The sequence below is a fragment of the Polyergus mexicanus genome, unplaced genomic scaffold (genome assembly GCF_030449975.1).
Source record: "Polyergus mexicanus isolate NDT 795.1 unplaced genomic scaffold, iyPolMexi1.0 SCAF_8, whole genome shotgun sequence".
Classification (NCBI taxonomy): Eukaryota; Metazoa; Arthropoda; class Insecta; order Hymenoptera; family Formicidae; genus Polyergus; species Polyergus mexicanus.
Window position 1 is genome coordinate 9,776,927 of NW_027223328.1, and position 16,996 is coordinate 9,793,922.

General features: G+C 36.9%; 3 protein-coding genes across 6 annotated transcripts; 1 reads left to right on the forward strand and 2 right to left on the reverse strand.

Moving 5' to 3' along the window:
- Nucleotides 1-651: 651 nt before the first annotated feature.
- On the reverse strand, nt 652-2,379 carry LOC138935322 (vasorin). Its single transcript, XM_070299773.1, has 3 exons — nt 2,068-2,379; nt 1,358-1,959; nt 652-946 (listed from the first exon to the last, which is right to left on the reverse strand). Exons 1-3 carry the CDS (start codon nt 2,377-2,379, stop codon nt 652-654), a joined length of 1,209 nt encoding a protein of 402 aa, XP_070155874.1.
- LOC138935584 (FERRY endosomal RAB5 effector complex subunit 3) lies at nt 2,323-8,013 on the reverse strand. Of its 2 annotated transcripts, none has more exons than XM_070300262.1 (11): nt 7,730-8,013; nt 6,483-6,985; nt 6,067-6,288; nt 5,758-5,961; nt 5,406-5,521; nt 5,167-5,303; nt 4,971-5,091; nt 4,777-4,895; nt 4,568-4,693; nt 4,372-4,481; nt 2,323-2,427 (listed from the first exon to the last, which is right to left on the reverse strand). In XM_070300262.1, exons 1-11 carry the CDS (start codon nt 7,754-7,756, stop codon nt 2,403-2,405), a joined length of 1,710 nt encoding a protein of 569 aa, XP_070156363.1. In that variant the 5' UTR covers nt 7,757-8,013; the 3' UTR covers nt 2,323-2,402. The 2 variants fall into 2 exon arrangements, with proteins under 2 accessions (XP_070156363.1, XP_070156362.1); XM_070300261.1 differs by lacking the exon at nt 2,323-2,427 and adding an exon at nt 2,843-3,002.
- A 259-nt stretch (nt 8,014-8,272) lies between these two features.
- Aos1 (activator of SUMO 1) lies at nt 8,273-13,351 on the forward strand. 3 transcript variants are annotated; one of them, XM_070300201.1, is made up of 7 exons: nt 8,273-8,529; nt 8,773-8,944; nt 9,027-9,283; nt 9,371-9,552; nt 9,632-9,764; nt 9,858-10,026; nt 13,310-13,351. In XM_070300201.1, exons 1-6 carry the CDS (start codon nt 8,432-8,434, stop codon nt 10,018-10,020), a joined length of 1,005 nt encoding a protein of 334 aa, XP_070156302.1. In that variant the 5' UTR covers nt 8,273-8,431; the 3' UTR covers nt 10,021-10,026; nt 13,310-13,351. The 3 variants fall into 3 exon arrangements, with proteins under 3 accessions (XP_070156302.1, XP_070156303.1, XP_070156301.1); XM_070300202.1 differs by lacking the exon at nt 13,310-13,351 and adding an exon at nt 10,961-10,977; XM_070300200.1 differs by lacking the exon at nt 13,310-13,351 and having other exon boundaries at nt 8,274-8,529; nt 9,858-10,196.
- The last annotated feature ends 3,645 nt before the right edge of the window (nt 13,352-16,996 follow it).

Consider the following 16,996-nt stretch of genomic DNA (forward strand, 5'->3'; position numbering starts at 1 on the left):
TATGCGTTCTCAAGATGCCACGCACGATAATTCGTGCGTTCAGCTACGCGTTGCCGCGTCGTTACGCGGAAGAGGATCTTGCCGTCATTCAGGGCAAATGAGCCATTGCGTTCTTTGTATCCGCTTTTCTTTTGTGCTATGGCAACGGACGCGCCGCGTGGAACAAAGATAAAGGGGTTTTTAAAACACGCCGATTCTTACCGACACAAAAAAAGACGTTTTATTCGACCGCAAAAGAGTTTCACATTATTATCGAACAGTGGGAATACTCTACGAGTACTCGAATCCATGGCACATGATCTTTCGAATTTACAGAGCGTGACATAAGAGACTTTTCTTGCGTATTTACTACAATATATATTTGATTGTGTAATAATTTGTTATCTAACGATATGATCCTGATATTAATCTTATTATCGGGCACGCAAAAAGTTTAATACCTTGCGAATAATAATTTTTAGATTGTTCTAAGTACGTCGATATCTGTTCTTATTGACATCTTACGTTGTCTCATCACATCAACAATGCTACATTATATTATTCACAGTAAATATCGTAACAAAATTTTTGCAAAAAAATTTATGAAATATCTACGATTAAGCCGAATGATCGTTCGTATACTCTTGTGTATTCTTTCTCTTTAATTTCGTTTCATTCTTCGTTGCGTTCGTGCGCCTCAGATACCGCCAATATTCGGACCAGATCATTGTTCGATTCGATGACATTCTTGTACGTGACGGTATCCCCGTTTTTTCCTTTAAAGCTCCATTGATTTATCGGTCGTTTGAAGAAGACTAAAATCATGGCGATGATTAGGAAAACAATTATTAGCGCGAGACATGTCCACAGAATCGGATAAAGAATTGATGAATCGTATTCGCATTCCAGCTCGTAGTTTGGTATTTCAGCGAGTAGTTTGCCATGATGTTGATCCGGTGCGTAGCATCTGTTGTATAAATATAATGGATATTTATATTTTTGCCATTTTTAATGATTTAATATGCTATAAAATAAAGTTAGATTATAAGGTCGGTTATATCTATATCTGAATATAAAATTTTAATTGATCAAGCTCATTATTTTAGTAAAATACTCTTTACTTAATGGAAAGAGCTTTAATTCATAGAATTTTCGAGACATCTAAAGGCAATGAAATGAAGCTTCATGTAATGGCAAGACGCATGTTATCATTTCACAATTTATTCACATATTATTCCAGACAGAGATTATTTGTCGATAACAAGAATATTTTAAATAAAAGCAAAATAAAGTGATAACACAATAAAGTCTTTATAATTTACTCTGCTTTTAATCGATATTATACCAACTGAGAATAATATCGTTCTCTGTCGCTCACCTGATATCTCGACTGAGATCTCTGCTCGAATTTAATAGACTGATCCATTCCAATTTACAATCGCATTTCCAGGGATTGTTGTCCAGCTCGACGACCGGTGTTCGTTTCACCAATGCACGCAGCTCGATATCCAAGGTTTCAAGGCCGCACTCTTTTATTGAAAGATGTTGCAACCGAGGTAGCACAATACCGAGCTGCGGCCAAAGGCTAAGCTGAATTAATCGTCTGCAACCGATCATTGATAATATCTCCAGACCAGTGAGGTTCTCGAGATCATTCAGGACGAATGATGTTAAGTTCGACATGTAGTTCAGCTTCAGTTCTCGTAACTTTGGTAGATACAATTTTTCAAAACTTATCACTTGCGTGCCGGATAGATCCAGCTCCTGCAAATTTATCGGTAATAGAGGTAACGTGTCGATTGGGTTCCAGGATAGGTCGAGGGTTGACAGATTCATCAAGGTCTTGAAGAAAACGGATGAAAAGTACGGTGCGGATATATTCTTCAGATCGAGATGCTTCAATGCTTCTAAATTCCAAAATGCGCTTTCATGTATCCCATCTCCTATAGGATTATGAGACAGAGATAGATATTCGAGAACCTAAAAAAAAAAATTAATCGGTCGCGTTTTATTAAGATTACGAACTTTGAAAACGCGTTAGAACATTTTTACGAAAAGTAAAATTGCTTTTATTAAATATATTATTACCGTGAAATATTGCAGCATGGTTTCATTGACGACAGTGAGTTTGTTGAAAGAAAGATCTAATATCTTCAGTTTTGGTATCCGATCATTGAAAGCATTGTCGTCGATGTACTCTAATTTATTGTGGCTCACATTTAACACTTGCAAATTATATTCCTCTTTGCACAGGAAAAAGAATCGTACGAGATGATTCTGAGACAAATCTAGCGTTCTAAGATTTTTTAAATTAGTGGAGCAATCTAGAAAACTGTCAAACTCGTTTCCCTTCAAAATGAGGTCTGTCACTTCTTGCAGATTATTATATTGCGATTGCATTGTCACAAAGAAAATTTCTTTTTTTAATTTATGGAATGACAGGTCAACCTGCAACGCAAACAATCTATTAAGCAATTTTAACTCATTCACAAAACGATCTCCGACTCACTGGAACACGTGTACGATCAAATAAGATTCAACAATATTGAAACCGATGTTAATTTTACGTATCTTCTATTAGAAATAACAAAAGATAATGTCTAGCATGCACGGAATATAAATTTAGAGTATGAGTTTATAGAAACATAATTTAAATCGCGAACGGCGATTCTTCCCGCAAGAAAGGGTGAAATTTAAGAAAGCGATAAACACGACCGGAAGATGATATTCGCGATACAAGCCGGGAGTATATCACCGGGTGTTCCGTCGGAAAATCATAAACATCGCGGAAAAAACCCACCACCGTTGTCGCCGAGACGGATAAAACGACGATGGCCAAAAATATGAACGATCCGAGCCACATTATGCCAGGTGGTATCTGATTAGCCGATGCTTTTTTTTTTTTGGAGCGATCCGATTTCTCGATGCACCCGATCGCACCACCGGGACCACCTAGCGTCAACTATGCTGCTTACACCACGATTCGATGGAATGGCAATGGAATGGAATTCATCCACTCTCTGCTGAAGATTGCAGTATCGAATTAAGAGGGGGATAAAAGAATCAATTGGATAGTATAATGCACGTTTCGATCGGCAATATAATTACACGCCCTATCTGTTATAGCGAAATCAATGATTTGTCGCCTTATCTTTTTAAAATCTTCCTCCAATGGACCAGTGTGATCTCATTGATAAATAAAAATTGTTTCATCATATTAATAATGCGTTCACTATTTTTGCTTATGTACTGTATTTGAATAGGGATTAGTAATTAATTCCTGCATGTTATTGAATAATTTAGTTAACAAAAATGTTTAACTGCCTGTATATTTTATCTCTTTCAATTTGATAAAGTTCGAATGCACGATCATATTAATTACGCAGGCCGCATCGAAAGCAAATATTTTTTCACAAAACAACTTCGCGCGTCAGTGCCGAGCGTTAAATTTAATTTGTCCTCGGTCAGAAGTTCAAATTCATCGAGGCTAACGTACCGCTTTCAGATAAATTAGCGATTATGAAGCGACGCCACACGCACGTAAATCCACCGATTTGCGACAGTTGGTCGGTGATTGTTTCTTTTTGCCACACTTAATCGCATATATTTTTTCAATTAAACATTATTGGAATAGTATCTCTGAGTTTGCGGAATTTATGAGTTGTTAGAACGCGCGGAGAGATGAGTTAATGTTGCATCTCGCGACAAAACTCGCGTCCGAAATACTGTTAGCATATCTGCTCTGCTACGAAAATAAAAATATGGCTATAAGCGATAAACCTCGCTTTCTGTGTCGCGCGTCTAACGGCGATAATGCTGCTCATGTTCGTTTTGTTCATCTTATTCGATATTATTTTTATTAAAATTGATTAATTATTATTTAACAAATTCTGCGATACATCTCTTTTTAGATGCATATATTTTTATAAACATATTAAATTTTTTGTTGAGCTAATTTTGCAAATAGAGACAAATAACTGTAATTATTAGACAATTTTTAATAATTTAATATAGTTCTGTGAGAAATTAGTATTAAGTGAAGAAATAGAATACAAAAAAATATGATGTTAATATTTTACTTATTAATTTCATTAAAAGATAATATAAGAGCAGTAAAATATACATTGCTTTTGTTTGATATATTCAATGTAAATTCCGAAATATTTGATGGAAAAACTTGGCATTGCGAATATCGGATTGATTCGATGGGTAATTAATTATGTGAAAGTAGTATAAATAAAAAGCTCATTAAAAGACATTTATTCACAGAGTCGTATCTTTTTCGCGCCTGCGATGGATAATTGCGACTGCATATGAGCGATATACACAGTAATAAATATTCCCCACGCGATTGTATGCGCAACGATAACAGAGGCAAGGAAAATCATTTACTTTTTCGGAGTTTGCGGAGTGCTGGTGGCCTTGAAAACTAGTGGATTTGACACTCGAAATATGCTAGGCAACATTGTGGCTAATGTTCCGAAAACCTCCTCCGACATTCCCTGCAAGCAATAAATAACGGTATCATTGGCATATTTACATCTTTTTTTTTTATCGACAGAGATTACTCTTATCGCACCGGACTCACTTTCGGTACAAGAAACTGAAGATTCTTCAGCTCGGCTCCACCCCAAGACGCCATTTCAATCATGAAACCTTTTACGCACTTGAAGACTAGTTCTGCTCGCTTCGTGCACCAGGCGACCGTCATATCCTACGCCCATCATATTGATGTAGATCAATTACATTTTCATTTAATTATCTAAGAATTATTGAGATATCTGTGCGATAGATTACCTCTGACATTTCGTGGACGAGAAGCACGGGTATGGTCAGTGTTGTCACATCGTTGCAACACGCAGTCTTCAAAATGTTTCTCAATCCCAGAATAGCAGGATGCCTTGAATTGATATCACCTAATAAAATTAAGATCGCGTATCAAGTATATAAACCGGATGTAAAACGAGAAATTTATAATTGTAGATATTTACCAGATCTCAAAGAGTCATTCACCACCATATGAAATACTACGTGAACTTGTGTCAGATTGGAATGTCTCGTGACGAAAACATCGCCCGTTTGCAAGCTCTTACTCGTCGTGGATTTTTTCGTCTGCAAATGATATATATAATTATATACATGTGATAATTATCAAATTTAAGTCAAATTTTTAACAATATCACCTACATGAGGATCACTTCCTTCTCTGTAATGCGCCTGCCTCCAGGCAACGGCATCTTTCACATCTTCCTTAATTTTTTCCAATTGTTCATCAATCGGTGGGAAATGGAATTCTGTCGTTAATTGACATATAGAGCATAATTCTGCAACGATATAGTATTTTAACATGGCAAAAATGTGTTGTCGATGTCGTGAAAAAATTTTTAGAACCGTTGATGCACGATTTATTACATTCTGAAAAATACCTTTTGTTATTCCGGAATAACTGCCTAAATGATTATCACTTAGAAGAACTAATCCACATAAATCGTTCGAATATAGTCCTAAAGCTGTTTGCAATCTTTGCGGTGTTGGATCCATCCTAAATATAATATATTTTCTATTATAACTGTCTGAGAGAGAGGGGGGGGGGGGGGGAGAGAGAGAGAGAGAGAGAGAGAGAGAGAGAGAGAGAGAGAGAGAGAGAGAGAGAGAGAGAGAGAGAGAGAGAGAGAGAGAGAGAGAGAGAGAGAGAGAGAGAGAGAGAGACGAAGATGAAGAAGGCATTGGTTTAATATATCCTATATTAACGATTCGGACAAAATTATTACAAGATACCCGGATTCGCTATTTTTCGTACGACAAAAGTCCAGTACGTCTCCGGTCAATATACGTATGTTATGCATTTGTTTCATCTGTGATCCCAAATGTATCGTAAAGCTTTCTTCCAATAGAGGATAATCAGTCGTATGTTTCTCTTCACTATGCACGAATTTGTCTAAAGCCGGCCGTAACGATGGCAATGGTATTATAGGCGAACCACTGTTAAAAAAAAAAGTTAAATATATAAATTTTTTACTCTAATATGACTTTTTAAGTCTTGTTACTACATTGATTAAAATCGAAATGCGCAAAAGAAAAACGTACACTGGCGTGGGTATCATACTAGTTTGTTGTTCCTCGAGCATCCTCATGATCCAATTTCGATACTGTCGCCGTTGATCTAATCTTAAAGCATCGATTCTAGATCCCCAGTAACCTTGTAATAAGCTCTGCTCCTCGAAATGACGACCTGCCATATCATTTATTGATTTTTCGGTGGATCCTGCTTCGAGAGCCTCGACGGCAACGCGCATTTCATCGGTCTGTCTGAAATTTATAAAGGATTGTTCTTTACACGAAAAATTATGTTTTTCTCTTTTCTTAATTATTTCTTATTAAAATTCTAAGCCATAAAAAATAATTTCTTATTTCTTATTTTATATATTTTTTTAAGAATATACAAAATATGCATTTAAAAAAAAATGAGAAATATGGACAGAGAAACTGTAACTTTTACCAACTTTTGTGTGAGATGCTCGTAGTCAGTATTTCTCATTTGAATTACTTCAGTGACATCCCGTCCAAATTTATGTTCCGCTTGTAAAATTGGTTCCAAAGATGGAGAATGTACTAATCTGTGATACGCTGCTGCAAATAATTCCTCATCTGTAGTTCCAATGGGATCAGAGTATTCTACTGTCTTCTCTTTGTATATCTTCTCCCAATTTTTAATTATATCTTCTAAATCCAGACTGCCTTTTTTGGCAGCTTCAATAAGTTTCTCTGACTTATCATCATAAAACTGCAGTGTAAGCTCTTTGATATTACGTTGTAGAGCTTCTAATAAGTCCGATTCTACATAACATGGTAGCTTGAACGATGACATTATACGATGCATCAATTCTTTTATGGATCCATGGTATGGTATTTTTATTGGAACTTCCAATGTGTATTCTTGATTTGTAGTGCATGTTGGAAACTTGTAGATAAATGTCTTTTCAATGTACTCTTCTTCCGCTTTATTCTTTAATGATATTTATTTATTTTTCATGTAAATTTTATGGCATATTTGTGAAAGATATATAACCACAAAATGATATATTTTCTAAACGGTACAGTAAAATAATTATATGAAACAGTTAGTAGCCGATTAAAGTGATATATTCCATGTAATTAACTTTTATCAGCATGTAGGCAGACGTTACGAGATTTAAAATGAGTTGGAATACTTATGCTATCAAGGTCAGCTTTCACAACATTCGGGTTAAAGGGGCAAAGATAATTCTTAGTACATAGTAAGTCTGATTCTGTTTGTTGTCTATATTTATTCCTCAGCGATAGCAGTCAATATATATGGCTATGCGATAATTAATTATAAATTTTAATTGGTTAGATTTGAGCATATAACATAAGGAAAATGATATATTTCTATTAAATAAATATAACAACATATTTATTGTGTGAGAGATAGATTGTAAAATATCACCAAAAAAAGCATTCAATATTTTTGCAATTCAAAAATAATGCTACGATTGTGAATATAATCCAGCTTTTATTTCAACTAAATATATATATATTCTTGAAATGCCAATTGTAAATTTTCAAATAATTTAGATAATATATTTTCTGAAGAGAATATTTTTTTGATTTCGATTCTGCCTTATCAATTCGCGGAGGCGCTAGTATGAGCTGCGATAAATGTCACAGTAATAAAGGCATAGTAAATAAACTTTTACTCGAGATTAGTGATCCCTACATTAGTACTCACATTCATTGTTTCATTGATATGCGTCATTCGATTGTTGATATATAATAATATATTTGAATTGATCAAACTGTTATCAACTTGTAGTTAACGCATATAACCTCTGTCTCCGTGCATAGGAAATTTTTTGGATTTTTAGAGGATAAGAAATTTGATGAGTTTGACATAAACACAGGGATGCGACGTTTACTTCTCGCGTTTCATTATATACATCAGAATTTGAGGATACACTCTATGGAAGATTGCAAATACTGACAGTATTGAAAAGTCATTCGTATACATATACTCTCATTCATATATGAGACTGTGCCAGTGAATACACACATATATACACATATACGTGCCTACATGACAAGCGTGAAAATCACGTGACGCCTTTCCATGCAATCAATGATTGCGTTCGGAAAATACATATATACGGTGGTGTAGTATACTTTTGAAAAAGAGACGTGATTGGTAGCTCTAGAAGTATACACCATTTTCCAAACGCGGTTATCTGTCACTGTGTTTCCGACCTAGCGTTTATTAATTCTATGACGTAGTTGCGCGCCTTTAGAATGCGACAGCGTCGCGAATTAAATGTCAACGTGTGTACGTGAAATACGTGTGAGTTTCGACGCCATATTAGTTGATTACAGAGAAGTTCTGTAACACGTTTTTGGCGGTAAGAAGAGAGTTTCGTAGCGATAAATAAACATTATCACGATGGTGGATCAGAACAAGCAGGCGGAAGAATTAACGGATCACGAAGCCGAATTGTACGACAGGCAATTACGTCTGTGGGGTTTAGATTCACAGAAACGGTAAATTCTACTATCATATTCCGATACCTACTTGTTATACCGGCATTTTGTAAAATTGCGAATTGCAGATACAATACGCATTACGCGGTTGTCAAAGATCTTTAAAATGGATGAAATACATTTCTTAATTGTCGATTATACGTTTTCTAACGAATAAGTAAAATATTTTAGAATATAGCGCGCTCTTGTGTGTCTTAGAATATCATTATTTTTTTAAAAATATTTTTCAATATTTTTTTAAAGATTGCGAGCTGCGAAAGTTCTTTTGATCGGACTAGATGGTTTTGGTGCGGAGATCGCTAAAAACATTATTCTAGCGGGAGTCAACGCTGTTACATTTTTAGATCATAGAAATGTAACGGAATTAGATAGATGTTCACAGTTTTTTATACCAAAGGAAGATATCGGAAAGAATGTAAACATTAAACAGCAACATATATATACCACACTTTGCTGTGCATAAATAATTGTGTATTAAAAGAGTTGAATACTTTTAGAAAGCTGAAGCTTCATTACCAAGAGCACAAAATTTGAACTCTATGGTTAATGTTAACGCGGACTCAGGCAAAGTTGATGACAAACCCGATGAATATTTTGGACAATTTAATGTGGTATGCGCTACGCATTGTACCATTACGCAGCTAAAGAGAATCAATCGAGTTTGCAGAAAACAGAAAGTCAAATTTTTTGCTGGAGATATATGGGGAGCACTTGGATACGTATTTATAGATTTACAGGAACACGAATATGGAGAGTATGTATCCTTATATTTATAAACTTGATGTTTGATGTATTAAGATCTTAATCTTTTAATCTAAACAAATCATGGAAAATCTTTCAGAGATGTCTCAAAACAAAAAAAAGTTAAAATACCAGAAGGTGGCGAACCTGAGGGAAAAGAAAAGATTGAAACTATAATAGTTAACGAAAAGCGTACTGATACATTTGTACCTTTCGAATTTATCCTAAACGTTCCAAAATCATCTTTAGTTAGAGAGGAAGAGATTTATTACATGATATTAAGTATGTTACAAATTGAAAATGTTTCTATTTAATAAGTATTTTAAATAATAATACTGACTGGTTCTTTGTTCTTTTTTAGTATTATTGAATTATCGTGAAAAGTATGGTGAAGATCCATTGCCTAGTGAAAGAGGTTGTGAAAATCTGAAGAATGAAGCTTCTGTAATTATTAAAAAATATGAACTGGGGAACAAAATAGATCATTTAATAGAGTATGTATATAATATAGAATTTGGTGCACATATATTAGTCATTTGAAAAATTTATATTTATTATTATAACATGATATATTTTTGTAATCACAGAAGTGACCTATATGCACAACTCAGTCCAGTTTGTTCTATTGTTGGTGGTATCATGGCACAAGAAATAATCAAAGCGGCTTCGCAGAAACACGCTCCACTCAACAACTTGTTTACATTTAATCCAGATACATCATGCGGAGTTATTTTGAAATTGGGCTATTAATCCAAGGTGGAGTGCACATTTCTCAATACTGTGATATATTGAATATTACATTTTTTTTTTTTTTTACCTTTCCTTCATCCTTTCTACACATGAACAGTTGTGTTAAACAAGGAAAATTTGTCACAAAAAGGAAAATAAATTATATTATTACATAACTTTATTTGGAAAATAAAATTTTATATGTATATACATATATACCTACACAAACATATATATGTATATATGTATATATGATACGCAATTATAAATTTAATATACACGTAATGTTATATTTCCTATATGTTTATTTTATATGCAATATATTTTGTGTATGAATATAGAAAAAATGCATTTTTCGCGCATATGATTCACTATCGAAACTTCCGGCAAAGCAATTTCAAATTCGCTTTGTGGATCTTTCATCGTGCGCTTTCGAGTGGAAAACGCGTCGCGAAACGTAAAACGGGGATTGAAAAATTGAAAGGGGAGCCGATTAGGGTATGCCTCGTTGTACTTTATCGGTTTACCGATATTATTTTCAAGGGAACGCACTCCGCGCGTTTACATTCCATTTTGCAGAAAATTTATCGCGGTATAATTCGACGTATAGATTAAATATATTTACGGATATATTGTATATACGTTCATATACTAAAAGCTTTATTGTGTAATGACATCGATATAATAATTTGACATTCTTTAGAATTAATATTTTTTATTAAAATATTCTAATCAATATGTCTTTAATATTCCTCTTTATTTCTTTGTATTTGGTAAAGTATGTGTAACCACGTGTGCTACTTTATATGCATACACACGGGCGAGTGATTGATTCGATCTTCAATCCGGAATTATGATGTATCGTCTTTTCCCGTGTACACGATGTCATTGCATATCGAGTTTTACCGCAATATGTAAATGCATGGGGTAAACATGTAAACCCGCTTCTCTCTCATCGCAGGTATACATGACGTGTTTCTTAACGATGCGGCCACGTGCTTTTACGGCTGTCGAATTATCTCGTACAACGCTTTATTTCGTGCTCGTCGGAAAACCATTAGTCGGCGCGACGTAAACGCTTTTCTAATTTGACATTTTGTTAGTATATCTCTCTAGACGGTGGACTATATGTATAGAGGGTAATGGTAGTTCGTGACGGATGTCGCCGTCACGTTTCGACAAGCGCAACGAATCGCATCGACTGACGATTCATATAAATTTAATAGCACGATGTCGTTTGTGCTTTCTGCGATCACCCCGTCGAATTTATTTCGTTCCAAGTATTTTAGATAAATTCTTTAATTTGTCATTAACGTTTCTTCACGCGGATTATTTAAAATGAAATTATACGGAGAATGATTAATCATGTGTTCACGATCTTTTACGAAATCTAATTCACGCGTGGTAAAAATACATTATGTATCTGCGCATATTCATGCAAATTTATTTATCACGGCTCTAACAATAAAGCGTGTCTTCCAATCAAGAATATTCATTCGCAGGCGCAAGTTCTACAGGCACAAAAATATATAGATTTCTCCGTTGAAAAACATGCGATGAAAAAGCGCCTTCGCGACTTTATGCGATCGCGTGATTATTATCCGGCCCTAAGTGGAGTAAGAGACGTACTGGTACTTCCCGTGACTCATGCAAGGAATTCACTGAGGCTACCGTCGCTATTATATGTACATGTTCCGCTGCAGAGAATCGATATGACACGTATACTCTTAGGAATGCTAGTTTCCCATAGCACGATTTACTTTACACTTTTAAGTTATCTTTTACATGTTGCGATGATGCACATATCAGAGAGAAGGAAGGAGAAAACGATTATTATTTTGCATGATCAATTTTTTTTTTGTACCACAAGTTTGAAGATATATTTTTTTAAGAAATATTATTCCGAATACATTTCACGTGATTCTGAAAATGCCGAGAATGTGATTTGATTACATTGATTTTATTAAAAGCTTGAGATATATAGATGTCATATTCTGAAATTCTTTTGTGGTACCAGATCTTCCACAATGCGCTATTTGTATTCATTAATTTATAGTGCGCGATGAATATTATTATTAAAATACCTTTCCGGATGTATTTATTGACATACACGCGTTGTACGCTCTTCACGACCTTTTCCAAAAACGTGATGAGTCTTAAGACAAACAAGACTACTCGAGTCGACAGTTAAATGCTGAAACATCGCGGATGTTACCGCAAATCTGTAATGAATGTGTGTTTAGCCTTATTATATTGATCGGAGTTTACGCGCGGTATAATTTTTTCGTTGCAACAACGAAAATACGATATTTAAGTCATGTGTGTGACGCGATTTCTGCAATGAAACTCCGCGAATTGGAAAGGAGCGTCGTCGCGGCAGGAATTGCGTACGTGCGGCAACTGCTTACGGTTTCTTTCGCTGATAGCGGTTAGTATTTATACCGTGCCGTAACATATTTTCCGCTTATCAGTGTCTTATTGTCGGCGTCGTGTGCCGCGGTTTCTTTATTAACCTTGCTTGTACGTGATACGCCACCGCCATCGCTCTAAAAGAAAAAAGAGAAATAGAGACTATGCAATCTGATAGCGTTGAAAGGAAATATTTGGAGGCAAAGTCACGTTCATGTAGAGAATTCAATTAACGAATGAATGATCTTTTCCGGATAAAAAGATCGCTATAATATACATCAATTTCAATAATTAAATCTAGACTGTCATGAAATATATACACACATTCTTTTTTATTTAAAAATTCAATTAAATTAAATGTAACTATCGATTGCGTATAACTCGATATTTTTTGAATTTCTTTCTTGGCCAATTTTTTTCGTATGTTTTATTGTAAAAAATATCATTTTTTTAAATATCTAATATTATATTAACGATTACATAATTGCATTATAATAATGTCGACAGAGAGAGATAGAAATATCTTATATCTATGTGTCACGATGCTTTATATTAAGTGTCATGTCGCTTAACATCGTTCAAAGCAACTCTATGCTCTAATATCAGTCGGTGAAAAAGATGCATAGGTGAAATTGTGTGGATTGCAGGACGCGGGGAGCATAAAAGGATTTCATGGCCCGTTTTCTAACCGAGGGACATAATATATTTTTCGTGACCGGACATTCGAGAGGCACGTGGACTAGGAATTTCTCTCTCTCTCTCTTTTTCTCTTCTCGCTCGTTGCATTAACAAAATAACGTAATAAAATCTGAGTACGCTCCAACGTCGTCTTTCTTGTCCATCTCCCTCCATCCTGTCTCGCCATAGCTATTCCATCACCACGTGTTTCTTCTTTTTCTAGGTGGATACTCGTAAAATCCGATACATTGTGCGCCGAGAGTTATATTCGTCATGGCTGTGTAACAGTTGTTAACCGTCGACGACGATGGACACGCGATCGACGAAAGGATCGACATTCCGCTCCCGATGTCTGCGATCACTGACAGTGCGACACGTAACGGTGAGTCGTCCTTTTCTTGATTAATTCATGAATGATCGTACAGAAAGGTACCCGCATTCGCCACTACTATACGATTTATTGAATTCATCCTGCGCACAGTCCATCTTTAATATTCTAACATAAACATTTTCGATTACATGAGAGAGTTTCTCTCCAGCATACTTAAAAAGGTTCTTTAGTTGTCAAAATCAGTGCTTTAAAGAATATCTGTGCTTTTGATCGTGCCATTAATTATACTAATTAAATATAAGCATATTTCTTTATAATGTCAGAAAATAAATATATATTAAGCGTCGCATCTCACAGCATCGCGCTGTGGCTATAAAGCTCTTTCACGATAATTAATGTTTTTTTCTTCGAGTTCCGCGCCCCATTCGAGAAGGAGGCAAAGGGTCGCGACATTAATTTCGCGCGAGTCTTTGCAGCGGCTTTCGCGAGTTTCGGATTTCGAGCACGCCTGAGAAGCGCGATCCGCCGCGATATTGCCCCGGGAGGCTTTACGAGCAGACATCGGTGCAATTCAGACAGTTTTTAGGGTCAAACGAATAGCTAATGCAAATACGGCTTCTCGCGCGCCCGGCATTATTTCACCTCCCTCTTCCGCAGTCGCGGCCGTTAGTCTGGGCTCCTCGGCGCGTCGAGGATCTTGCTCCTTCTCCCGCTTCGCTCGTTCGTCCGTCTATCCTTTCCTTCGCCTTTGCTGCGAGCATTGCGCGAGATCTTAATGCCCTTCGTTATCAATTAAGACACGGTCGTTGCAATTAATTCCGTGGCCGGTCGTCCCGGTCTTGCTGGAAACGGCAGACGGAAACGGCGTCGTCTTACGCAAAGGAATGATCGTCCTTCGTGAAGGATAGATACGTCGCGACGTGTACGTGAATGAGATTGCGCGTGTGGCAGAGGGTAACGATCTCCCGGTGTCTCGGAGTGACTCTGAATGCACGCTGATTTGTAGAAATCGGAAATGGATCCGTTCGTACAGCTGCAATTAAATGCGCGATAAATCAAGTACGCTCAATTCGGCAAACTTGCAATTTGACGCTCATTAATGTCGCTCGTGCGATTATCTCACGTTTCGTGTTTTGTAGAATCAATATCAAAGGTTAATTAATGTATGTAATACAATGAAAGAAATCATCTTGTCCACATTCTTAGATTGCGCTTTATTATTTAATTTGATTTGAGAAATTGTTGATTGTTGCTGTTCTTGTTGCGACGTGAAGAAAAAAAAAATATATATACATATATAAAAGAATATGCGCCAGATTAAAATCAAATTAATATGCATGCTCGCGTGTGAAGTCCGTTTGCGGAACCGACGGTGATGGAACGACGGAATCTATCTCCCGTTGCCCGGAGAACAAACCTGTAATTTGTCAGAGTAGCGGTCTCTAAGCCCCGGCATTATAATTTGCGCTTACGCAGAGAGCAAACTGGAACCGAAAACCAGTGAGAGGGCGGGGTGAAGGAGGAAGAGCAGGAGGAGGACGAAGGGATTGAAAGAGAGGGGGAGGGCGGGGGGTCAACAGCCTCGGACACTCTTGACTCGTATGGGAATCGATCGAGACTGGAACATCAGAGAGCCGGCTAAGTATTCATGGCCGACGTGAAGTTTCGGCGACGATCGGTCGGTCGTCGATGAATTCCTCATGAGGGCCATGAATTTAATGGCGAATCAATCGCGAAATTACCACCGACAACGAAACTGCCGAGTTCTGTCGAATTTCTGCGCGAACTTGTTCCAAGAAACTTTGAGTCAAACATTTATCATTATTGAATTAGGGCGATGTTTCGTTATGTTGTGTTATACACGAGAGAAAATCTTTTGTCTTGTAGACAGAATTTAATTCGCCAGCTGTAAGAGATAGATGCGTGCGACGTAACTAACTCGAAACAGGATTTTATTGATACAATAAAAAATTTGTTATCGTTTCGATTAAAAACTTTCGTCGTTCTAATCGATAATAAGATTATTTCGTTTACGCGTGTTTTGTTGAATCGATAAAAGCCCTTCGCTTGGATTTTATACGACGCAGATAATAGCGATAAACTGGTAAATGTTTTGCGCCACTTTATCATCGGCTTTTCGCTTTTTCTTGTTTCGCGTAGTCTTGTTACTCCTCGCGAACATTATGAGCAGGACGGATTTCTTCTTGGCAAAAAGCTTGAGAGGTCGCGACCGGGAGGAGAAAACGCGTCCCGTTAAATTACAAAAGGATCGTAGTCGTACGTGCGTTACAATGTTTTCCTTCACATATGCCGAAAGGAAGTGTATCATAAGTTACCGGATAGTCGAGATCTATGGCGGCGGTTCGGTCCATAATTCATACTTTTGTTCGATTCTGTCGGGCATTATTTTAGGTTACGTCGAGAAATGCTTTCGGGATCGCGGTTTACCGTCCTCCTTCCTTTTTTTTTTTTCTTCGATAACCGGGAGAAAAATATGCCGAGTTTCCTGCCGCCTGGCCGAGCTTACCGGGGGTCTAATGCGCGCCACCCTTGTTCGAGTCGATATGCTGTAGCGTTTGCATTATTCTTTGGTACTCGAGACGGGAAAGTAGTATTTATCTATATACATTGTATAGAGATTTCGTAATATGAAATTTATATAGAAAAATGGAAAACACATCTTTCGTTTTTTTTTTTTCTTTCAATTTTCTTATAAGATTAACGAACGATGTATTTCTTATTAATATATCAGTTTGTATATATAATTATACTAAAAATATACTTTAAAGAGCCGTAACCGTCGCATAAATTATAAAAAGAAAGTAATTTACGTGCTATAGAGAGCGAAAGGTATTATTTGACAGATTATATCCTCCTTTATTTATAGTATAATCTCGATATTGGCATGCCAAAGTTTGTACGATTATTGTCACAATCTTGCCTAATATTCGCATGCTCGTAAAGTGCTAAAAAAGAAACGTCTGTTATAAATAATCGAAGGGAGCGTTACCCTTTTGGCGGGCCCCGTGCGATTTTAACGATCCCGGACACGTCGCGCTCCTCGAAAATCGTCACCCAAAAGCGCATCCACCTCCGTTCGGGTCCGTATGTCATTCTTCTGTTGTCCGTTTAACAGCAGCGATAAAACATGTCTAGTCTTTCGTAAGAGGCTAAAGCGCCCGTTCTCGAGGTGCGCCTCGAGTCTGCGAGGCGAGTGGCACTTTAAAGTATTTTCGGCAATATAAGGGCTGACTTATGACTTTTGCAATTCCCTTGAAAAATAGAGTGAGAGAGATACACACGGGGAGATGGTGGCGTCTCGAGCAGGACGACCGGGATATTGCATTGTGCTTTCTTTCGGGACAAATGATTTACCGCGTTTCCCCTTGTATACCGCCGCGAGCTACAGCCCCGCAAAAACACGTAAGGGGTTGCAAGAGTCACCAAAAGCGACGACGATGACGACGACGACGACGACGACGATGGGAAAGGGAGAAAGGGAACGACGAGAGAAAATGGGGAGAGGGAACGACCGAGCCGCGCGATATGGGAGGTATTACATATTTATGGGCTTCTGGT

Excerpts from the sequence above, each read along its gene's own strand:
- LOC138935322 (XM_070299773.1), bottom strand. The coding sequence starts at position 2,379 with ATGCAATCGCAATATAATAATCTGCAAGAAGTGACAGACCTCATTTTG. Across the intron at positions 1,960-2,067 it reads CCATGCTGCAATATTTCACG|GTTCTCGAATATCTATCTCT; the intron begins GTAATAATATAT and ends TTTTTTTTTTAG. Across the intron at positions 947-1,357 it reads GATCTCAGTCGAGATATCAG|ATGCTACGCACCGGATCAAC; the intron begins GTGAGCGACAGA and ends TTTATACAACAG.
- LOC138935584 (XM_070300261.1), bottom strand. The coding sequence starts at position 7,756 with ATGACGCATATCAATGAAACAATGAAT. Across the intron at positions 5,522-5,757 it reads ACGAAAAATAGCGAATCCGG|GATGGATCCAACACCGCAAA; the intron begins GTATCTTGTAAT and ends TATTATATTTAG. Across the intron at positions 4,482-4,567 it reads TTCAGTTTCTTGTACCGAAA|GGAATGTCGGAGGAGGTTTT; the intron begins GTGAGTCCGGTG and ends TATTGCTTGCAG.
- Aos1 (XM_070300201.1), top strand. The coding sequence starts at position 8,432 with ATGGTGGATCAGAACAAGCAGGCGGAAGAATTAACGGATCACGAAGCC. Across the intron at positions 8,530-8,772 it reads GGTTTAGATTCACAGAAACG|ATTGCGAGCTGCGAAAGTTC; the intron begins GTAAATTCTACT and ends ATTTTTTTAAAG. Across the intron at positions 9,765-9,857 it reads AAAATAGATCATTTAATAGA|AAGTGACCTATATGCACAAC; the intron begins GTATGTATATAA and ends TTGTAATCACAG.